The 21736-nt window shown below is 35.1% G+C and overlaps 1 protein-coding gene across 3 annotated transcripts in view; it reads right to left on the bottom strand.

Moving 5' to 3' along the window:
• The window catches only part of LOC136803857 (DNA damage-binding protein 1-like), a 76237-nt gene extending 58218 nt beyond the window's left edge, over positions 1 to 18019 (bottom strand). For all 3 annotated transcript variants that reach the window (XM_067060579.1, XM_067060580.1, XM_067060578.1), the window contains exons 1-29: positions 17774 to 18019; positions 17502 to 17612; positions 17219 to 17367; positions 16994 to 17069; positions 16609 to 16723; positions 16331 to 16428; positions 16025 to 16183; positions 15651 to 15734; positions 15322 to 15438; positions 15062 to 15164; positions 13088 to 13166; positions 12794 to 12902; positions 12371 to 12423; positions 11950 to 12075; positions 11726 to 11775; positions 11186 to 11296; positions 10714 to 10821; positions 10290 to 10450; positions 10059 to 10105; positions 9809 to 9907; positions 9361 to 9614; positions 8917 to 9081; positions 8544 to 8638; positions 8052 to 8159; positions 6476 to 6541; positions 4891 to 5086; positions 4317 to 4400; positions 2819 to 3045; positions 2061 to 2183 (exon numbers count right to left, since the gene is read on the bottom strand). In XM_067060579.1, coding sequence (XP_066916680.1) covers positions 2103 to 2183; positions 2819 to 3045; positions 4317 to 4400; positions 4891 to 5086; positions 6476 to 6541; positions 8052 to 8159; positions 8544 to 8638; positions 8917 to 9081; positions 9361 to 9614; positions 9809 to 9907; positions 10059 to 10105; positions 10290 to 10450; positions 10714 to 10821; positions 11186 to 11296; positions 11726 to 11775; positions 11950 to 12075; positions 12371 to 12423; positions 12794 to 12902; positions 13088 to 13166; positions 15062 to 15164; positions 15322 to 15438; positions 15651 to 15734; positions 16025 to 16183; positions 16331 to 16428; positions 16609 to 16723; positions 16994 to 17069; positions 17219 to 17367; positions 17502 to 17612; positions 17774 to 17983 — 3441 coding nt within the window. In that variant the 5' untranslated portion in view covers positions 17984 to 18019 and the 3' untranslated portion in view covers positions 2061 to 2102. The remainder of the gene's footprint in view (positions 1 to 2060; positions 2184 to 2818; positions 3046 to 4316; positions 4401 to 4890; positions 5087 to 6475; positions 6542 to 8051; positions 8160 to 8543; positions 8639 to 8916; positions 9082 to 9360; positions 9615 to 9808; positions 9908 to 10058; positions 10106 to 10289; positions 10451 to 10713; positions 10822 to 11185; positions 11297 to 11725; positions 11776 to 11949; positions 12076 to 12370; positions 12424 to 12793; positions 12903 to 13087; positions 13167 to 15061; positions 15165 to 15321; positions 15439 to 15650; positions 15735 to 16024; positions 16184 to 16330; positions 16429 to 16608; positions 16724 to 16993; positions 17070 to 17218; positions 17368 to 17501; positions 17613 to 17773) is intronic.
• Between the last annotated feature and the right edge of the window lie 3717 nt (positions 18020 to 21736).

Here is a 21736-nt window from a genome sequence, read left to right as displayed (position 1 = left end):
TGCGATGTTTGTTGTAGAATGGTCAATCCATGGACAAATCAGTGCAGTGTGATGCACTGTCTTTATTTCTGAGTGTAAAGTATTGGCATTATTTCTGGTACTTGCATCCGAGCATTGACTGGGCTAGGGCGTGGGCGTGGTCGTGGGCGTGAAATCCGAAAAAGCAGAGAAAGTGTTTGCTTCAGGTGTATATAAGGGTAAGGGTGTATAATTAGACTAGGAGAGTTCTGAGATAATTCTCCGTCTTATGTAAGGACTCGAGAGGCGAATTAGTCGAAGTGTCGAGGCTAATCGGTGTTAGTTTGGGAAGATTCGACATATCTCAAAGATGGGCAGAGAGGAGACGTTTCCTTGTTACAATTGACAATGCGGGGATAATAGCAGAAGGTGGATAAGTGAGACCAGTGTAAAGTTATTGAATGGATGAGTGAGACCAGTGTAAAGTTAGTGAATGGATAAGTGAGACCAGTGTAAAGTTATTGAATGGATAAGTGAGACCAGTGTAAAGTTAGTGAATGGACAAGTGAGACCAGTGTAAAGTTAGTGAATGGATAAGTGAGACCAGTGTAAAGTTAGTGAATGGATAAGTGAGACCAGTGTAAAGTTAGTGAATGGATAAGTGAGACCAGTGTAAAGTTATTGGATGGATAAGTGAGACCAGTGTAAAGTTAGTGAATGGATAAGTGAGACCAGTGTAAAGTCAGTGAATGGATAAGTGAGACCAGTGTAAAATTAGTGAATGGATAAGTGAGACCAGTGTAAAGTTAGTGAATGGATAAGTGAGACCAGTGTAAAGTTAGTGAATGGATAAGTGCGACCAGTGTAAAGTTAGTGAATGGATAAGTGAGACCATTGTAAAGTTAATGAATGGATAAGTGAGACCAGTGTAAAGTTAGTGAATGGATAAGTGAGACCAGTGTAAAGTTAGTGAATGGATAAGTGAGACCAGTGTAAAGTTAGTGAATGGATAAGTGAGACCAGTGTAAAGTTAGTGAATGGATAAGTGAGACCAGTGTAAAGTTAGAGAATGGATAAGTTAGAGTAAGGGAGTATTGTAATCATCTGATGCAAGGTATCACGTAGCAAATTAGTTGAAGTAAATTTGTGTTGGTTTGAGAGGAATTTGACTTCGGCAAAGGAGAACATGGGAATTGGGAGTCAATGGACGGGTGGATGGTTGTTTCGGTTATAACATGAACATATAAACGACTGGACATCTATCTTTTATTGTCTCTTTGAAGCGAGCTTCGTTGCCGCCTGTATTTCAAAATTGGTATATGAAAAATCCGACAATATTCCGTCATAATTTTATTTCCTTAAATTATTTAGGTAATAGGATTGATAGAGCTTGAAGATTACTCCCAATCTACAAAAAAATTATTTTCGAATTTTTTCACAAGTTTGTAATATATTTTATCAACATTTTTAACTCTAAAATGCAGAATTTCAACTGCGTGTATACTTTTGAATCCCTTTGTCACTTCAATAATTTTTTTTATGACTTGAAAAAAATAGCTTGCCAAAGTTTAGAGCCTGTGTCATAAGAATATCGAAATTAGAATGCGACACTTTCTAAAATTATTAGACACTTTTAAGTCAAAATTTAGAAATATTAGTCGAAGTTTTGACAAGCTGACGATGATTTTGCCTCTGTTATCTTTGTTATGATATAGATAAAAGACTTGAGAAGAGTAGAACAACAGAGACTTTAGTCGAAGTTTTGACGTTGTTAGCAAGGTACTCCCAAGTGGTATATCATCAAAATCTATTGTTTCATTTTATGCTTTTAACGAGGCAGCAACGAAGCTAGCAGCTTTTTCTACAAAAAGACAAAGGAGATGGATGTCCAGTCGTTTATATGTTCATGGTTATAAGTGAAGGAAGGAGAATTCCGAAAATGACGCTTATTGTGCACATGGAACTTTCTGCACCAAAACAAAGTGTAATAATTCAGGTGTCTTGTTTGATTTCTCCATTTCTAGAACAATCTTGTTGCCTGGTCATTTCAGAGAGATCAATGATTCATAAAACTTATAAAACAAGTAAAAGTAATGGCTTACAGCTCAAACCAAATTTTCTCTTTCCCATCCACCATCCAGTGATTAATGTATCCTGCTGAATTCTTCCACCACTTTGATCAAATCATCCACGGTACAGTCCCTCTTCATACCTCCATCTTCGATCTGATAAAAATAAAATGCTACCATCATTCAGATAAGGAATTTTCAATACATTGGAGATCCCATAACTTGGACAAACAAGGGGACCATACTCAGACCCAAAGATCAGAGAGTTGCGAAAAATTGGTAAAAATTGGGGTAAAATTACTGACCCTTCTAAATCACTGTCCCTTCTACGGACATAGATTTTTTGAAAGTGGCACCCGTAAAAAATCCATTACAGTCTAACTACGCTTCAAGATTTCGAGGAAAAGAAAACCTAGCGCTCTCGATGCATTTAGAACCGCTATTGAGTAGTGCTATAATGGTACCACTTTCAAAAAAAGCTCCGTTCAAAGATTTTGGTTGGCAGGGATTGAAAAACTGCCTCCAGGGTCTAGTCGGGAAAAGTGGCGACGAAAAACCTTTTTCCTGAATCCGAACTTTTTTATTTTTATGATTGTGATGGCTTCAGCAACGGCTTAGGTTGCCAGGGCAGACTGAGCACAGTTTTATAAAGTCGTATTTTGATTGACTTAAAAAATCTCGAAAAAGCAATTATTTTACTGATGTTTTACTCATTTTACAACCGGATGGCTGTGATCGATCGAACGTTTACATTGAAACAAAAGATGATCAAAAGAGGATTGTGAAATTACCTGTAGACCGTCCACTACTTCTTTGAGCTGGTCACGTGTTAAATCAAGACATTTTTCAATCAAGTCTCCATCAATGGAACCAAGAGAAGGTTCAGTTTTTCGTTCATTATGGAAACTCCTCCACATGTTGTGATCGATCTTACCAACACTTTTGATGACCTTAACCAGCTTATCTTGAACTTGTTGTAAAAACTCGAAAACGTTCTTCTGTAGACCAGCAACCAAGCCTGAAAGGAAGAGTTAATCATGCAAAAAAACTCAATGTTGAACACACAAAACCTGCGGATTTGACTGTATTATATTACCGAGCTAAGGTAAAGTAAAAATATTCTACAGTTAGAGTACACTCTAAATGGCGAACACCTTTGATTAGCGGACGAAGTTTTTCCCCGGCCGTTTTTTAGTCAAATCTTTAAAATGAAGAAACCCAAAAGACGGACACTCGATTAGTGGACACCTCCAGTTGGCAGACAAGCGTTTTTGCAAAAACGTTGTCTGAGAACTATTTCTTTTCCTTTCCAATTAAAAGACATCGAGTCAAAACTAGTTTCAGACATGAAATCACAGGTGATGAGCAGTAGCGTGGTGGTCCGACAGAAATTGGAAGGCAAACTTCGAATTTGGGCATTTTGGCGCCCCGTATCAAGAAGATATGTATGAAAGATTTACGCGAGCGAAGCGATCACGAAAATTTTAAGATGAATTTTTCTTTTTTTGCTGGCTAAAAATTGCTAGTTTTAGGGTGTCTAAAAGCAAAGGGGCGCTAAAGTCAGCAATCGGAGGCGCCAAATTATGTCTCTTGTTTTTGGCACACTCAAAAAACTCTGCCTTCCATGCCACCAAGCTACTGTTCATGAGTGTTTTTAAACCATAGTAAGTTGTTGGTTGTTTTAAATAATTTCCCTCGTGTACTTTCATGGTCATATGTCTTTAGGAAATGCGTAAGACTATGAATTTATGCTTCCAATACTCTAGTACAGTTTAATTTGATCGAAAGTTAAAATCCCCCAAAAGGTTATCTGATATTCCGATTGTGTATTGGCGGCCGCCCACGCTAAAGCTCTGAAGGAGCGGGCTAATATCACATCGGAGACCTATAGTAGTCATCGTTTGATGTACCGCATCACAGCCGTGTCTAGCTGTCCTTACACTGTTTGCTTGACTATCGGTTGCACCCGACTGAATTTAGCATGAAAATCTCTGCTGCCTGAGAAACCTTACGGAAAATTTTCAAAATGGTAACCCAAAGGTTCCAGATGTTAAAATCTTCCCGACCTTCAGAGCTTTAGCGTGTCGGAAGAAAATTTCTACATCGAGTACCAGATAAGCCAAAAGGCGGACATCGAATGTGTCCGCTAATTAAAGATTCTACTGCCAGTGCAGGTCAGTGTCATTAATTTAACAAGAATGAGAGTTTTGATGTGTAGTCTACGTTAGAGTCCACTCACTGTCTTCATAACTCGCAAAGCGTGAAAAGGTTTGGAATGAGGAGACATACCGATGGTTCCGCGCACCGTTCCGTAGAGGATAGAGTAGGAGATAGGTGTTGATTGTTCCACGGTGTGTTGCATCACCAATGAACCTATCAACAGATGTTTAAGGAAAATAGTTGAAGGTTAACGCGTTGAAAGTTCCCAACTTAAATCGATAAATTAGCTCTAGTTTGGATGGCCGACTTTCTGCCCTGTCAATTCTTATTGCTAGAGGAGGAAAAAATCGGGCAAAAAGTTAACAGTTAAAATCTTTGCTTGGAAAAGATTGAAAGACATTGAAGACATTGCCTTGACCTCAAAAGAGGGCATACTGCATTGATTTTAGACAGCTCACATTAATTTAAAAATAGAGGGCGAAAAGCAGGCCGCCTAGACTAAAACTTAGCCATTGTTTTGTATACAAGCAAGCTTTGGTGAGTGCCACATCTTACAGGTGCTCACATTCTTCTGAATGTTTAGAACCTCCTGTTTTGCATACAAGAATCAAAACGCTGTTATAAGATACCAAGAAACAATAAGGCCGAGAGTCATTAAAGTTTCCGGTACACGGAAAGAGATTTTGATTCAAAAACAACAAACCGTGTCTGAAGACGTTTACAGAATCACCGAGATGATATCTTCCAGCTTGTTGCAAGTGTTGTCGGTCCTCGTCGTTGGTCGCACCACTGTCTTTCTGACACGTGAACAAGTTGAAACAATTCTCTGCTCCCAAGAAAGAATCATCATCAATAATCTCCACAGCTGTCATCCAGTTCGGTGATGAATCGTGCGCTATCTGTGGAAGAGAAGGACATTAATCAAGGGAGAAGATCAAGGAAATATAGGAGAAAATTGAGATCTGTATTTCTTTCGATGAAACAAAAAATACTTTTCCCTTGTGGAAGTAAGATGAACCCTTTATGAAGTAGGTTTACGTTGACATCTTAGAAGGAGTTGAGAGTATTTATATGATGTAACAAGTGTCGTATTTTTGCCCGTACACTCGAACAAAATCCATGCAAATAAAAATAGAAACTAGGGAATTACCAAGTTGAGATACCTAATGAGTGATTCCTGCTGTTAAAGAAGGATGGGCGGTTTTGGTACTTATTTAATGGAAATCTTTCAGTGCCTTCATGAGAAATCTACCAATTACTGGACGCAGTTAAAAAAGCTCGACCTCAAATTTAGGTCAGACTATCTTCTTACTAATAAAAATAACTTTGAGCTCAATAAACAGTTTGTTTATTTCTTTGAGCCACCCGGTAGTTGACTTGTAATGACATAAATTACTTCTTCATATACAACAATTTGCTTCCTCGGCGTACATTGTACAAATTGTACAAATTACAGACTGTATATCGCTTTCGTTGAAGATCTTTAAAGTTTTCGAAATAATCTTTACCACAAGGTGTCGTAACCAACCAAACTCCATATTTCATATTAAGGAAACCTCGGAATTGTCTATAAATGTCAAAATATCACAAGGTATTTGACAGGCCCGGTTCTAACGAGTGGAACGAGTGAGACGAGTCCAACAATTAGTAGAGTAGAGTCTTCCATAACTCGAAGACACACGGGGAGCACAAATTTGCTCGAGTTAAGGAAATTTCTAGTAATGGAGTAAGGTTTGTAAGGCATTGTTAACTAAAAATCGGATTTTTCGAGTTAAGAAGCGATTGATTTGGTTGATTTTAAAGCTGAAGTTTTCTTTCGCAGGTGCAATAACTGACACTAAGTAGTCCCTTAGTAGTGAGATGGTACGATTATTCCATTAGCAGTGAGCTGTTCAAGGAGCGATGGCGTCAGTGTTTCTAACCAGGGATTTGCGATTCGAATCTCCGCTCCTTCCAATCTTCCACTAAGTTCATAGATAGTCGAGCCGGTTGGCTGTAGAGCCCACGTAAACAATCGAAGTCCTAGTCAACTCTATCCATCCATCTTATCTATCTTATCGACCTTTTTACGCCGGCCCTTACTGGTGTTATTTTTCGTCGTCGGCGTAATAAGGGCCGGCGTAAGGGATCAGAATTAAATTAGGGCTGGTTTACAAATGAAAATAATGTGTTTTGACATAATAAGAGCCGGCGCTGGATTAGGATCGGCGGAAAAAGGTCCGATCAGGTAAACGTAGTCCGTTAGCGGCTAGTGTCAAACGTCGTGTATAAAAAGAAAAGACGCTCACCTCTTCAAGCCTTCCTTCCAAAGGTTTGTACGCTAGAAGTGTCACTGACCTCATCAAATCGCCCACCTTCAAAGAAGAAGTAAAACTTTTATTGAGTAAAACGATTTTAACCAGAACATTCCTGAAAGCATGGATTTATTATAGAGACTCTGGATAAACATCAAATGAAACGGTGGAGAGAGAAGTATTGTCTTTCTATTGTTTCAGAAAACAATTGATGTTCTAGCTTTGTCCGCAAAGGACAACTGTCATGGCGGCTCGAAGGACTCTTGATTTTGAAAAATGATTAATACTCTAATTTCTAAAAAGTTTTCTAACTTTTTCTATTCGTACTTTTGCTGGCCAAAAGTTTGAAAATAAATGCTAGAATACCAATCGGCCCGGGGGGGGGGCAGCTGGGCAAAAGGACCGACGGGTATGTGCGGGTCCTAAGGGTACCTTTTCCAATATGTTTAAAATGCACTGTAAGGGTCGGAAAAACTAGAGATGCACTGTAAGGGTAGAAATTTCAGAAAATTCTTGAAAAATCTAGATATTTTGAACAAAAATGCTAGAATTTTGACCATTTTTTGCACGAAAGGGATCGAAAATTTGGGGGAAAATGCACTCTAAGGGTATGATTTTCACTGATTTTCACTACACTGTAAGGGTGCAATTTTAAAAGCCAATTTTTGGCCCGCACATACCGTCAGTCCGCAAACCCAGTGCCCCCCCCCGGGCAATCGTATACATTTATGAAATCTGGTGTGAAAAAAAAATCATCAGATGAGTAAAATCAAACAAAATGCTTATAATGACACGAAATTTTGAATTGGGAATATCTTTCCAATATTTCTCCGAGAAGAGCTGAGATTGACATATATTAGATGTGAGTCTCATAGCTCCACTGTGGGATGAAAATCTTTTGGTGGCACGTGATGGCAAGGTGGATTTTTTGAGGTTGAAGTTTAAAAATTTCTGGTGTCAATATTCAATTTCTTATACATAACATGTTTTTCCATCTTTCTCGAAATTTAAAACGTCAGAACGGCGTATAATTAGTAATTAACTAGACGAGTTTAAATCTCGGAGGAGAACTTAAAGTCTCATTTGGGAATTGGATAAGTGTATTTTGATGAGAAATGTAATTAAAATACTACGGAAAATCATTTAATGGTGGAAGGAGGGTGAACAATAATGTCATTACTGCGGACAAGGCTTGTACATGAGAAATTGGCAAAAATCAGCTCATTGTTTTTCCAGTGTCTATAATAATTCCATGCTGAAAGAGATTGAGGTCGGAGCTACACGTACAAACAATGTAGGAAAAAGATACTGCTCACGTCTGTCGATAGTCGATAACCGATAGTTGCAACGTGCAAGTTCATTCAGAGAGACTATAACCAAAGATCGATCGCGCTGGTTCTCTAGCAGTCTAAGGTAAGTTTCGTTCTGAAAAGCCTATTGATCTGATATATGCGAAACTCAACGAAACGGCTCAACAAAGCTGAGGCGTGCAAATTCCAATTGATGAAACTTTCTTAGAAAGTTAATAAAAACTCATTTATTTATTACCAAAAAATGGAATTGTTCTTACCAGTATGAAATCTCCCTTAGCTTTGAGGTAAAGAGCCAGTATGGTGTTATGGTAACAACATTCTTGGCGTAACTCTTTACTTTCCATGGACCATTCGTAGATTGAAACCTGAATGTTAACAACAGGGATATCAAAGTCGATTTATGAACGTAAAAGAGGAGCTGGTGTATTGCGAGATATGTAAAATTGATTGAGATTGAGAAATAGAAGAGCTGCTAAATAGTCAAGATGGTGGTATCCCTAAGTATGCTTTTTATTACGAAGGGTATGGACAATCTGAGTAAGTATAAAAGCCGAGTTCAATATCTATTACTCGAATAGACATTCAACTCGGTTTTTATACTTACCCAAATTGAGAGACCTCTTTACCTTTGTCGTAGTAAGTTAACCAGGACTGGTTAAAAGAATTTAAATTCGTATCAATCAGAGAACGCATTAAATTAGAGAAATGAGGGTATTCCACTTGACTACTACCCGATAAAAATTATTTACTGTGCTATTGATGCTGGTCAGAAGTTTTCCATTGAACTCCAAAACTGAATAAACAGCTCCTTTGACATCTTTACTTGATACTTGTAATAATTTTCCTGAAAAATAAGGTACGGAAATCTTCATGAAGGTTCCTGTAGCTCTTGTGTTACTCTCTCCGCTTCTATTTTGCTAAAGGCTGAGGAATTACTGGGAAAATGAGAGATCAGCCAGTAAAGGCATCTACAAAAGCAGTCCGATCATTCGAATATGTGACGAATGCATTGAGCTCGAGTAGAGATTTACCAAGCCAAAAAAGGATTTGAAAAATGGGTGTCGTAAAACGGTATCCATTACAAAAAGTCATTAAAACAGAAAAAAAGGTTCGATCATATACCTTCAACCAACTGAAATAGGATGAGACGTCCTTCTTTGGGTTCAGGCTCCTCAGGGTAAACTAAAGCTGTTCCTACGCAATAATAAGTATTCGTATCGCTCCCTAGTTTGCAGGACGTTAGGGCGGTGGCGTATTCGTTGTCCAGTAATTGGTGGGCGTGCGTAACTATGAAGTGTAAGAAGATTAATGGATGTAAATATAAGCTGGAAGAAATTTAAAAACTAGCGCCTACATGATCATTAGCATGAACTAGCGTGACGTGGAGCGTTCGGGATCCAAAAAGTCTATTCATCAAAAAATGTCTCTTTAGGTTTGGGGTTGGGTTTGATCCTTGATCTTCAGTCAAATCATCTAGCTGCCACTGGAATTTTTTAAGATAATCTTTAGCAATCCCATTTTAGGTTATCATATTTGCATATAATTAAAGACGACCAAAACTCTCACCTTCGAAAGTGTGTTGATCCAAGACGAGGAAGGAGGAGACCTCAATTTCATCACCAATAGCTCCTCCTTGGATGTCTTTACTGGTTCCCGTCAGCACACCACGGTTCGAATCACCTGAACTGTAAGTGATGGATGAAGCGGTGCAACTGGCTGATGGTCGTTGAACTACACTCTTTCCACTGTAAGGATCACGGATCTCTATACGCGCTGAAATGACACCGAATGTTTGCGTGACCTCTTGGTAAGCGATCCGTCTGAAAATGTGAGAGAGTAAAATATGAATTCATCATTGATCAATTGTTGCGGGGTTAATGTGACAGGCACTTCTACTTTTGAAATCCAATATTAGATAAGTTACAATAACCTTTTCTCTCAAAATACTAGCTAAGAATAGAAATAAACAGACTTTCCAGCTTAGCATTTGAATCACCATAATGGTGTTAGTTACCTTGGAGATTCGTATAAAGGAACTTTGCGTATGTGTAGTTTTTGTTGAATTTCATCGATGGCTCCAAGCGTTAGACAATTCTTGTCAGCAATCGCAAGACTGAAATAATAAAAATGACGTTGTGTTTGCAAAGTAAGGATCGTGTGTGAAACCTAGTAGCTAAGTTGTATACATACAGAAGAAAGTGACTGTAGTCAAGTGGTTAAACGATGGAAAAAGAAAGCTTTGGAAATAGCTTAAAATGCTTTACCTGTTTTTATAAGATTGTGAGTGCAGTGGACAGACATAACATGCTTCCTATAATGGGAAAATGACAATGAACTTTATAAATCGCGAATGTTCCAGAAAACAGATACCACTATGCTATATTTCGTACTACAATATGTTCATCTTTCAGGCAAAAAAACACACACATTACATACCGCTATTGTGTTTAGCTACGAAACAGTGATGCCCTCAAATGAGAAAACTCAATTCTTACCTTTAAATTAACGTTAGCGAAGACCAGTTTATGATTACTGGAGTAGATAACTGTCGGCCTGTCGGAGCACGCAAATATATTTTTTGATGTACCACTAATGAAGGGTTGAATGATGGTCGGTTTTGTTCCGAGTGTGACTTTCTTCTGCTCCGTTAGATTACCTGAAAAAGTGTGAGAAAGTATGCAAAGAATGACAAAAGAAAAGTATTCAGATGCTTTGTTTCGGATTTCGGTTGTGTTTTGGTGTCTTTGGCTTGGAGTGGCTTTTGAAGGTAAAACGTGAAACGGGATGACATTTCGAACGCAATCTGCTGATCGATGAAACTATTTGGTTCATCAAATACTGAAGTAATGCGACGTCCTCAACCGATTCATTTCACTAAAATAAATAACTCATACTTAAAGAACTTGAACTTGAACTAACCTTGGTTTCTGTCGAGAAGGAAATAGAATACGGAGCCATCACCAAGAGAACACAACAAATAGTTTGTGTCTTCAAGTTGAATCATCAGAATTGACCGCGGTATGATCTCTGCAATGCGAAAAGAATGATTCAGATTAGCAGTGGAGTCACCAGCTCTGGTATAAGAAGGCTTAGGGAAAAATTTGATGGGGCAAGAAAATTTTGCAATTCAGATAGTTCAGTGAATTGTAGTAAAAATACATCTACATCAAAGGTTTATCTTGGTAATAAAGTCAACGATTCGTTGTTTTTAAATCATTTTTGGCAATAAAGGGTTGCTTAAGGTGGAGAATCATTTTAAAGCTTCAGGTCAAAGATAGCTGAATGGCAGCAAGAGTGGCTGCAGAAAAGTGGAGGCACAAAAGTGGCTGCAGAAATGCTACCGAACAAGGTGTTATGCTAAAATATAAGAAAGTCTGTTGAAAAAGCTAACCTCCACCGAGTTTGACTTTGTGAATTTCTTGAAGATTGGGAAGTCTTAATAAACGAACAGAAATATCGGTCCATAACCCCACCGCCAGCAAGTCCGATGCTTCTTCGTTATCTAGAAAAGTGAAAAAGAAACATTTAATGACAACTTCTGAGCTTCCAAATTCGGTTTTCGTAGAGTAAAAGACAAGCTTTCGTGTATAAATAGTACGGGCTTGACATTCATTTTCTCATATTCATTGTATGAGACTAGAAAATAGTCTATTCATAGTGAAAAAGACGGGGTTTGAGAATCTTACTGAATTTAAAAGAAGAGAGGGCTTGTGAAAATTTCAAATAAAAGGGGTGGCTTGAACAAAAAGAGGGGGGTTAATTTTTTAAGGGAGGCTTGGAAGATTTGGCAATTTGTAAAAGAGTGTTTTCCATTCATTTTGAGGAATTTTCATTTTTAAGAGGGGAGTTGAGCTAAAAGACGGGGGTGCCATTTTTAAGGGGGGGGCTTGATACCCCTCTGCCCAATATGCTAATATTGCAAAACACAAACCTGCTGGAGTGACATCAAGACAAGCTATTTCGTAATCCAGAACTGTTGAACTAAAAAAAGATGGAAATGACTCGTAAGAAATGTAAAGAAAATTAGTTCAGACATAAGATCGATAATGAGCAAATATACATCTTTGCTAATGATAATCAAAATGGTTAATGTAATTAAGACAGGTTAAAATCGCAAAATATATATAATGTCTTGCTTCCAATAAAGCTACTAACCATGTTTGTTTGAGATTTTCATCTTCGATTTCGAAATGGAAGACTTCTTTCCCGACAGCAAGGACGAGTTGCTTCTTTTGGGCGGTGGCGATGCTAATATGTTTCCCACCCTCGTGTTTCCATTCGCTAGTAGGAAGGAAAGAAGGGAATTTATTAAATCTCAGCAAGACGAACATTTTATTTGTACAATGACCGTTGTATTTTAGTGATCAAAATATGTCTCTAACCAGACATTTATTGGTAACCATTATTGGTATTTGTTTCTGAAACAAACTGGTATAAAAATTCTTTTCTTGTCTTTACTAACAGTAAGTAATTTTGCGACCGCAGTTGTGAGCGACCCGAAGGCTTCCTTTTCTTTAGCTGTCTACCCTAAGGTTGGTAGTTTTTTTAATAAGTGAAGAAGCAATGGCCCACTTACCAAACGAGTGCTTTTTTTGAACATTTGATGAGCCTCACTGAATCTTCCGTCACCTGAAAATAATAATAAGGGGAATCTTATTAGCTAAAGGTATTGGTATCTGGGAAGCGAACTTTAAACTTTGATAAGAAAACTCTTTGATAAAAATATAAAAACTAGACAACACTGCCCGCATTGTTTAATATTACGGAAAGGTTGTAATTTGAAAGAGTAAAATCATTGCCATGAAATCAAACTGAGTGATGCTAGATGATAAACAAAACAAGATACTAGAGTCAAGTAAAATTAATTAAAAATAGTTTTCTTTCAATAAACATAGTTTAAGGTTTCGTGCTTCTGCACTTGTTCATTATGTACTTTAATTGAAAGAAAACTATTTGTAATTTTAATTTTCAAAGAGTATAAAGAAGAGGTGAGACTCACTTGTATGACTTGGTCATAATGAACATTAGCACAGAACGCAGTTTGTTTGTCGGCATCAAAACCTGGAAGTTCAATCTCCTCAACTTCTTCATTGTTGATTGAAAGAACCCTAAAGTTGAAAATGGAACAGTTGGTTTGAGCAAAGATCTACTACCCCTAACTTGAGCTTGACAGCTTTCTAGTAAGATGGGGGTTACTCTAGACTGTAAGTGAAAAAAAACTTTCTCATTTTCCATTGTAACAAATTCGCCTGAAAGGAATGGTGAGATAATTGGGAAAAGCCTACAAACCAACCTTGATTGTCCAACGAAAGAGAGGACAAGTGTATCATGATACTCTGTATTGTACGAATCAATCTTCAAAGACCACAATCCTGAAAATCAAAAATAGCCTTATTAAAAAAACGAAAAGCTACTCCAAAATTCATTCAAGCCTGACAAGTTTGAAAATAGTTATAAAACGTTTTAATCCCATGTCATAATCACCATTATCAAACTATAACAGATAGTTCATTTGAAGAGGAAAGTCACCTGATGTTAAGTTCAACCAAAAGGATTCAATTTTTCGAGGGAAAATCAGCATACTATGGATCATCTCCCGATTTCGTTTACTGAACACTAGTCTAATAATATAACACATATATAATTGATATCTACGTGAGCATGACCGTTAAACAATCATTCAGAACACAAATAGTGACGATCTATTAAAATTAGTCGTTTGTTTCTTATCAAAAACACGTTTAGAAACCAAAACTTCATGCTCTTAAAATATTCTTTCATATTCAAGACTTTGTGACCAAAAAAACATCTATCTCATCAAAAAATTGAGTAATTTGGCTAAAAACGTTGATGTATGCTTATTAATAGTAATTCTTATAGATAAAGATGCGTTTTTTGAGCTGAAAAATTCTTTTTTTACAAAAATCTACTTGAGCCATCCTTTACCTACTTTCATGCAAAAAATCAGAAAAAATTAATGATCCAATTTTTCACAAAGTCCAAAAAAACTGTTTTTTAGCCGTTTTTGGCCCAAATTTGCCCAAAAATTTTTTTTTTCGAAAATCGGACTCCGTCACATTCGAGGGTTTATAGTTACACATCTTTGTGCAAAAAATCAGAAAAAACTAAAGTCTGTCCAGATATAATTGGCAGTGGAAACAAGAATGGCTGTAACTTTTGATAGTCAAATATAATTATGGAAATCTTTTTTGCTTGTTTTAGAGAAATAAAAGCGCTATATTTGAATGTATTTTTGGTTGAAAAATTCGCGATTTTTAGCGGTTAAATTTGTGATTGTAAAAATTGATCTTTTTTTCTACTTATGCTATAACGTTCATTTTTACACCAGTGGTAGTTCAACCTTAGGTTAAGAAGTTTGTTAAATTTCAAGGCGAACAGAAAAGTCCTTCGGAAGATATGGGACCCGAAATACCCCTTGGTAGCACTTTTCTGTGAAATATTAAATCTCCAACTTATTACTAAAAACCGGGGTTATGTTATCTAGTTTCAACAGTGCAATTAAAAGTTGGAAAGTGTTAAGTGTTGGTGCATATTGGTATTATTGGTATCATTGATTATTTCGAAACGAAGTGAAATCACAGTATAATTGTTTTTACTGAAAAGATAACCATGAACTTATATTGTCTTTGTTATTTTTAAATCATTAAAGAACTTTGCTAATTCCCAAAACACTAAACACAGTTTGGCTATGAGGTCATTAAAGAGATCGCAAAATGTGTTATGATCGAAAAACTGTTTTATCGTATCACTATCCCCGTTTTTAGTAATAAGTTGGAGATTTGATATTTCACAGAAAAGTGCTACCAAGGGGTATTTTGGGTCCCATATCTTCCGAAGGACTTTTCTGTTCGCCTTGAAATTTAACAAACTTCTTAACCTAAGGTTGAACTACTACTGGTGTAAAAATGAACATTATAGCATAAGTAGAAAAAAAGGTCAATTTTTACAATCTCAAATTTGACCGCTAAAAATCGCGAATTTTTCAACCAAAAATACATTCAAATATAGCGCTTTTATTTCTCTAAAACAAGCAAAAAAAAATTCCATAATTATATTTGACTATCAAAAGTTACAGTCATTCTTGTTTCCACTGCCAATTATATCTGGACAGACTTTAATGATCCAATTTTGAGAAAAGTTGGTAACGAACAGACGGACGAACAGACAGAGGTTTATAGGACCTCTACCCCACTGGGGTAGATCCAAAAAGTATCTAATGTCATGCAGTGATCGCAGCTAAACTCACCCATAATACTATCAAGGTCAATAGCAGCATGTTCTTGGATTCCAATTCCGTTTCTGATGATGCGAAGTGAGCCTTCTTTGAACGCACCTGAACATGTGACCAGCTTTGAAAGATAGTGAGATAAAAATTGTTTCATGGAAGTAGATAAAGATCGGATTGATCTGAAGTTTTTGAACACAACTTGCTGTTTGAAAAAGCAAAGGCTAGTCACAACCCTTATTCAAAGTCTTATTATGAAAAGTAAACTTGGACATTTTTACCTGCCCTTGGCCTTGGCGTTCTAGGTCCACAACACACATGTCGACAATTGGGCCAAGATTCGAGAAAGTTCTCATGACTGTCAAATATGAGCCTGCTTCATCTGCAACTGTATTCAACTGTAATAAAATATATAGACTTGTGTTGCTATAGAGATGTACACACTGAGAAGGACACGAGTGCTACCATTTCTTATTATTATTCTATAGAAGAATTGTTGTCAACACTATTTTCACCCTTGAGTGTTTAACCAAAAGGACTAAATAGGTTTTCAAGTAACATCTATTGAATTCAGTTGTCATATTTGTCTACAATTGATGAAAAGTAAAACCTTGACTATCTGAGAGTCTCCAAGTGCTGAGCCAACAAAAACAACTCCATTATCTAAGTATGATAAACAATTGGGTATCGAAATCTAAGAGAACAAAAAATTGAATCACTAAGTATATACAGAGTCAACTTCCAAGTATTTGGCCGGCCCAACTGTTTAACATAGATGTCATTGTCATAATAACGGTTGGTCCAATTTACCCTCGTGTACCGGTCGGATTCAACATTTTTAAAAAAGCTGACAAATTTAAATTCTTAATTGAAGAGCGCACAGAAATTTGGAATCAAAAGATATTGCTAAAATTCGAAATGTTAAAGACTAAGAAGATGCAACCATGCCAAATGGCTTCGTTGGAAGAAATAAAATAAACAAACCTCCCCAAGTAATTCCACTTTCAGATCTTTGACTTCCACAGTTTTATCTGGTAATGTTTGGTTTGCTAAATATAGCATGAATAACCGACCTGACATATCGCCCAAAAGATATCGCAAACCATCGTCATCAACCTTCCCATAACATGTCAAAACACTTTGCTGGAAAAAATAATTTTGTTTTTCAACAAACATTGCAACAGCTTGATAGTTCTTCCAAATCGTATATCTAAATTTTCCGCTAATTTTGATTAGTATTTTACTCTAGAATTTCTCATACAACTGATAAAACAGAAAATTGAGGCTCACCTTGGTCAAAGGTGGTGCAACTGAAAGATATGTTTCTCCTTTATGATAAGTGATAGATTCTTGTCCGATGATCAGCGCTCCTTCAATGGGACTTGGCACTGTATCCAGAATAGAAAAAGGTTTGATTTTTGTAAATAATTTTTGCGAATTTTTTCAACCTTCGGAAAATGAAGATATTTATCTACAAAAACAGCAAAAAGTTCATCATTATTTATTCAAGGACCAGCCACAATTTGAAAATTTACAGAAATATTTTATCGAAAAATTTCTCATCTCACCTGTGATAACCATGCTTGCTTCCAATTCTACGTTATCCTGTTTCCACGGTCCCCTAACAAATTCTTTTTCACGCAGGGAAATACCATACGTCTTTAGATGTCTACCTTGTGTATCCTAGAATGATAGATGTTGTTAGGAAATTAAAATCACAATTTTTCATGAAAACTCTTTTATTCATTTAATGGTAAAATTATTGCAGTGCATCAATGCAATTGTAATTCAAAATCGAATGTCCAAATTAGACATTGATATTAAAAAACTATTTTTTTAAAGACTTGTAGTTTGTTATTAATTTCGGTTGGACGACACTTAATTCCTTGACTGGGCTCACAAAAAGAGAATAACGACAGAATTTCAAAATAGTGCAACTGAAAAATAACTCACTTGATACACAAAGATAACCGTTGGAATATCAAAACCATGTAAAAATTGAATATCCACAATATATAGTTCTTCTAACCTGAATTAAAGTGATTGTTGAAAAATTTTAAAATAGAAGAGATGTGTAAGATGTTCCTATCTATTTCCAAGTAACATGAGGTCAATTACCAAATTTCATGTCAAGCTTCCCAGTAAAATGTTCTCGATTTTGTAAAAAGGTAAACAAACCTGATGTTGAATGCTTTTAACTCAACATTTGTTCCGAGCTCCAGTGGAATAATTTTCAGTAGTCCATCATATAAATGAAGAGCAATCATTCGACACAAGGGGTCGATTATTCCAATCATACCAGTGTCGCTCAAACGACCAATCTTATCCTGAAACAGTACAAAAGCTTTTCAAAATTAGTAGAAAAACTACCTTATAATAGCTATTCTAACACTAAGCACGTATAGATTTGACAGTAACAATTAACCTTACAATACTAAAAGGGAGAAAGAGAAGGCAATACCTGAACATCACCATAAGCTTTGGTGACGATGGTCCCTGTGTCCGATTTGTAATACAAAATGGCAATACGAAATTTCTCTGTCAGGATGAATAGGTAGTCTTGTTTCTCATTCTAAATACAAATAATACAAATATAATAGTCTATGAGAACCATAACGTTCAGTTTTCAACTTGGGCTCCTAATCATGGTCAACAATAGAAGGGAAAAAACTGTAATTTCTAATAATTTGAGGGTTAAAGAAAATTTCAATTTGGATGTTTCAAAGTCCATACCACTGGTCTAAATAGTTGCAGTGCAGAAATCCTCCCATAAACACTGAGGTCAAGTTTTGATTGAAGTCCAGCAGGGGTGACCAGATGCACTTCTAACTTGTTGTTTTTGGCGATGATCAAATTCAAATCATTCGGTCCAGTGAAATGTCCAGTCACTGAGGCATTAATCCCAGTTGCTTCTTGAGCAGTTACAATATAGTTATGTGACATTCTTTAGATTTATCTAGAAAGAAACTTATTGAAAGCAACACCATGCTATATCTGCACTTTACCTTTACTCTGTCCACACAATAAATTAGAATATATAAATTTCTTATGACAGACTAAAAGCAAAAGAAAGCAACACCATGCTATATCTGGACTTTACCTTTAATCTGTCCACACAATAAATTATAATATATAAATTTCTTATGACAGACTAAAAGCAAAAGAAAGAAAAAGCATGCTATATAATCTGCACTTTACCTTTACTCTGTCCACACAATAAATTGTAATATATAAATTTCTAATGACAGACTAAAAGCAAAAGAAAGAAAAAGCATGCTATATCTGCACTTTGCCTTTAATCTGTCCACACAATAAATTGTAATATATAAATTTCTAATAACAGATTAAAAGCAAAAGAAAGCAACACCATGCTATATCTGCACTTTAATGCCTTTAATCTATCCACACAATAAATTAAAATAATATATAAATTTCTAATGTCAGACTAAAAGCAAAAAAAAGCAACACCATGCTATATCTGAAATTTTCCTTTACTCTGTCCACACAATAAATTAGAATATATAAATTTCTTATGACAGACTAATAGCAAAAGAAAGAAAAAGCATGCTATATCTGCACTTTACCTTTACTCTGTCCACACAATAAATTGTAATATATAAATTTCTAATGACAGACTAAAAGCAAAAGAAAGCAACACCATGCTATATCTGCACTTTACCTTTACTCTGTCCACACAATAAATTGTAATATATAAATTTCTAATGACAGACTAAAAGCAAAAGAAAGAAAAAGCATGCTATATCTGCACTTTACTTTTACTCTGTCCACACAATAAATTGTAATATATAGATTTCTAATGACAGATTAAAAGCAAAAGAAAGCAACACGATGCTATACCTGAACTTTGCCTTTAATCTGTCCACACAATAAATTAGAATATATAAATTTCTTATGACAGACTAAAAGCAAAAGAAAGAAAAAGCATGCTATATCTGCACTTTGCTTTTAATCTGTCCACACAATAAATTAGAATATATAAATTTCTAATGACAGACTAAAAGCAAAAAAAAGCAACACCATGCTATATCTGAAATTTTCCTTTACTCTGTCCACACAATAAATTAGAATATATAAATTTCTTATGACAGACTAAAAGCAAAAGAAAGAAAAAGCATGCTATATCTGCACTTTGCTTTTAATCTGTCCACACAATAAATTGTAATATATAAATTTCTAATGAATGACAGATTAAAAGCAAAAGAAAGCAACACGATGCTATATCTGAACTTTGCCTTTAATCTGTCCACACAATAAATTAGAATATATAAATTTCTTATGACAGACTAAAAGCAAAAGAAAGAAAAAGCATGCTATATCTGCACTTTGCTTTTAATCTGTCCACACAATAAATTAGAATATATAAATTTCTAATGACAGACTAAAAGCAAAAAAAAGCAACACCATGCTATATCTGAAATTTTCCTTTACTCTGTCCACACAATAAATTAGAATATATAAATTTCTTATGACAGACTAAAAGCAAAAGAAAGAAAAAGCATGCTATATCTGCACTTTGCTTTTAATCTGTCCACACAATAAATTGTAATATATAAATTTCTAATGAATGACAGACTAAAAGCAAAAGAAAGCAACACCATGCTATATCTGCACTTTACCTTTACTCTGTCCACACAATAAATTGTAATATATAAATTTCTAATGACAGACTAAAAGCAAAAGAAAGAAAAAGCATGCTATATCTGCACTTTACTTTTACTCTGTCCACACAATAAATTGTAATATATAGATTTCTAATGACAGATTAAAAGCAAAAGAAAGCAACACCATGCTATATCTGCACTTTGCCTTTAATCTGTCCAGACAATAAATTAAAATATATAAATTTCTAATGACAGACTAAAAGCAAAAAAAGCAACACCATGCTATATCTGAAATTTTCCTTTAATCTATCCAAACAATAAATTAGAATATATAAATTTCTTATGACAGACTAAAAGCAAAAGAAAGAAAAACCATGCTATATCTGCACTTTGCTTTTAATCTGTCCACACAATAAATTGTAATATATAAATTTCTTATGACAGACTAAAAGCAAAAGAAAGCAAAACCATGCTATATCTGCACTTTGCTTTTACTCTGTCCACACAATAAATTGTAATATATAAATTTCTAATGAATGACAGACTAAAAGTAAAAGAAAGCAAAACCATGCTATATCTGCACTTTACCTTTACTCTGCCCTCACAATAAATTGTAATATATAAATTTCTAATGACAGACTAAAGGCAAAAAAAGCAAAACCATGCAATACTTTGCTTTTACTCTGTCCACACAATAATTGTATTATGTAAATTTCTAATGACAGACTAAAAGCAAAAGAACTCTGTCCACACAATAAATTAGAATATATAAATTTCTTATGACAGACTAAAAGCAAAAGAAAGAAAAACCATGCTATTATCTGCACTTTACCTTTACTCTGTCCACACAATAAATTGTAATATATAAATTTCTAATGACAGACTAAAAGCAAAAGAAAGCAAAAGCATGCTATATCTGCACTTTGCCTTTAATCTGTCCACACAATAAATTGTAATATATAAATTTCTAATAACAGATTAAAAGCAAGAAAGCACACCATGCTATATCTGCACTTTATGCCTTTAAATCTATCCACACAATAAATTAAAAATAATATATAAATTTCTAATGTCAGACTAAAAGCAAAAAAAAGCAACACCATGCTATATCTGAAATTTTCCTTTACTCTGTCCACACAATAAATTAGAATATATAAATTTCTTATGACAGACTAAAAGCAAAAGAAAGCAACACCATGCTATATCTGCACTTTACCTTTACTCTTCCACACAATAAAATTGTAATATAAAATTTCTAATGACAGACTAAAAAGCAAAGAAAGAAAAAGGCATGCTATATCTGCTGCACTTTACTTTTACTCTGTCCACACAATAAATTGTAATATATATTTCTAATAACAGATTAAAAGCAAAAGAAAGCACACGATGCTATACCTGAACTTTGCCTTTAATCTGTCCACACAATAAATTAGATTATATAAATTTCTTATGACAGACTAAAAGCAAAAGAAAGAAAAAGCATGCTATATCTGCACTTTGCTTTTAATCTGTCCACACAATAAATTAGAATATATAAATTTCTAATGACAGACTAAAAGCAAAAAAAAGCAACACCATGCTATATCTGAAATTTTCCTTTACTCTGTCCACACAATAAATTAGAATATATAAATTTCTTATGACAACTAAAAGCAAAAGAAAGAAAAAGCATGCTATATCTGCACTTTGCTTTTAATCTGTCCACACAATAAATTGTAATATATAAATTTCTAATGAATGACAGACTAAAAGCAAAAGAAAGCAACACCATGCTATATCTGCACTTTACCTTTACTCTGTCCACACAATAAATTGTAATATATAAATTTCTAATGACAGACTAAAAGCAAAAGAAAGAAAAAGCATGCTATATCTGCACTTTACTTTTACTCTGTCCACACAATAAATTGTAATATATAGATTTCTAATGACAGATTAAAAGCAAAAGAAAGCAAAACGATGCTATATCTGAAACTTTGCCTTTAAATCTGTCACACAATAAATTAGAATATATAAATTTCTTATGACAGACTAAAGCAAAAGAAAAAAAAGCATGCTATAATCTGCACTTTGC

This window comes from Clytia hemisphaerica, unplaced genomic scaffold, assembly GCF_902728285.1.
Source record: "Clytia hemisphaerica strain Z4C2 unplaced genomic scaffold, Clytia hemisphaerica genome assembly, whole genome shotgun sequence".
Lineage (NCBI taxonomy): Eukaryota > Metazoa > Cnidaria > Hydrozoa > Leptothecata > Clytiidae > Clytia > Clytia hemisphaerica.
Note: the sequence above shows the minus strand (reverse complement) of the source record. Positions and strands in the feature narration are given on the sequence as shown.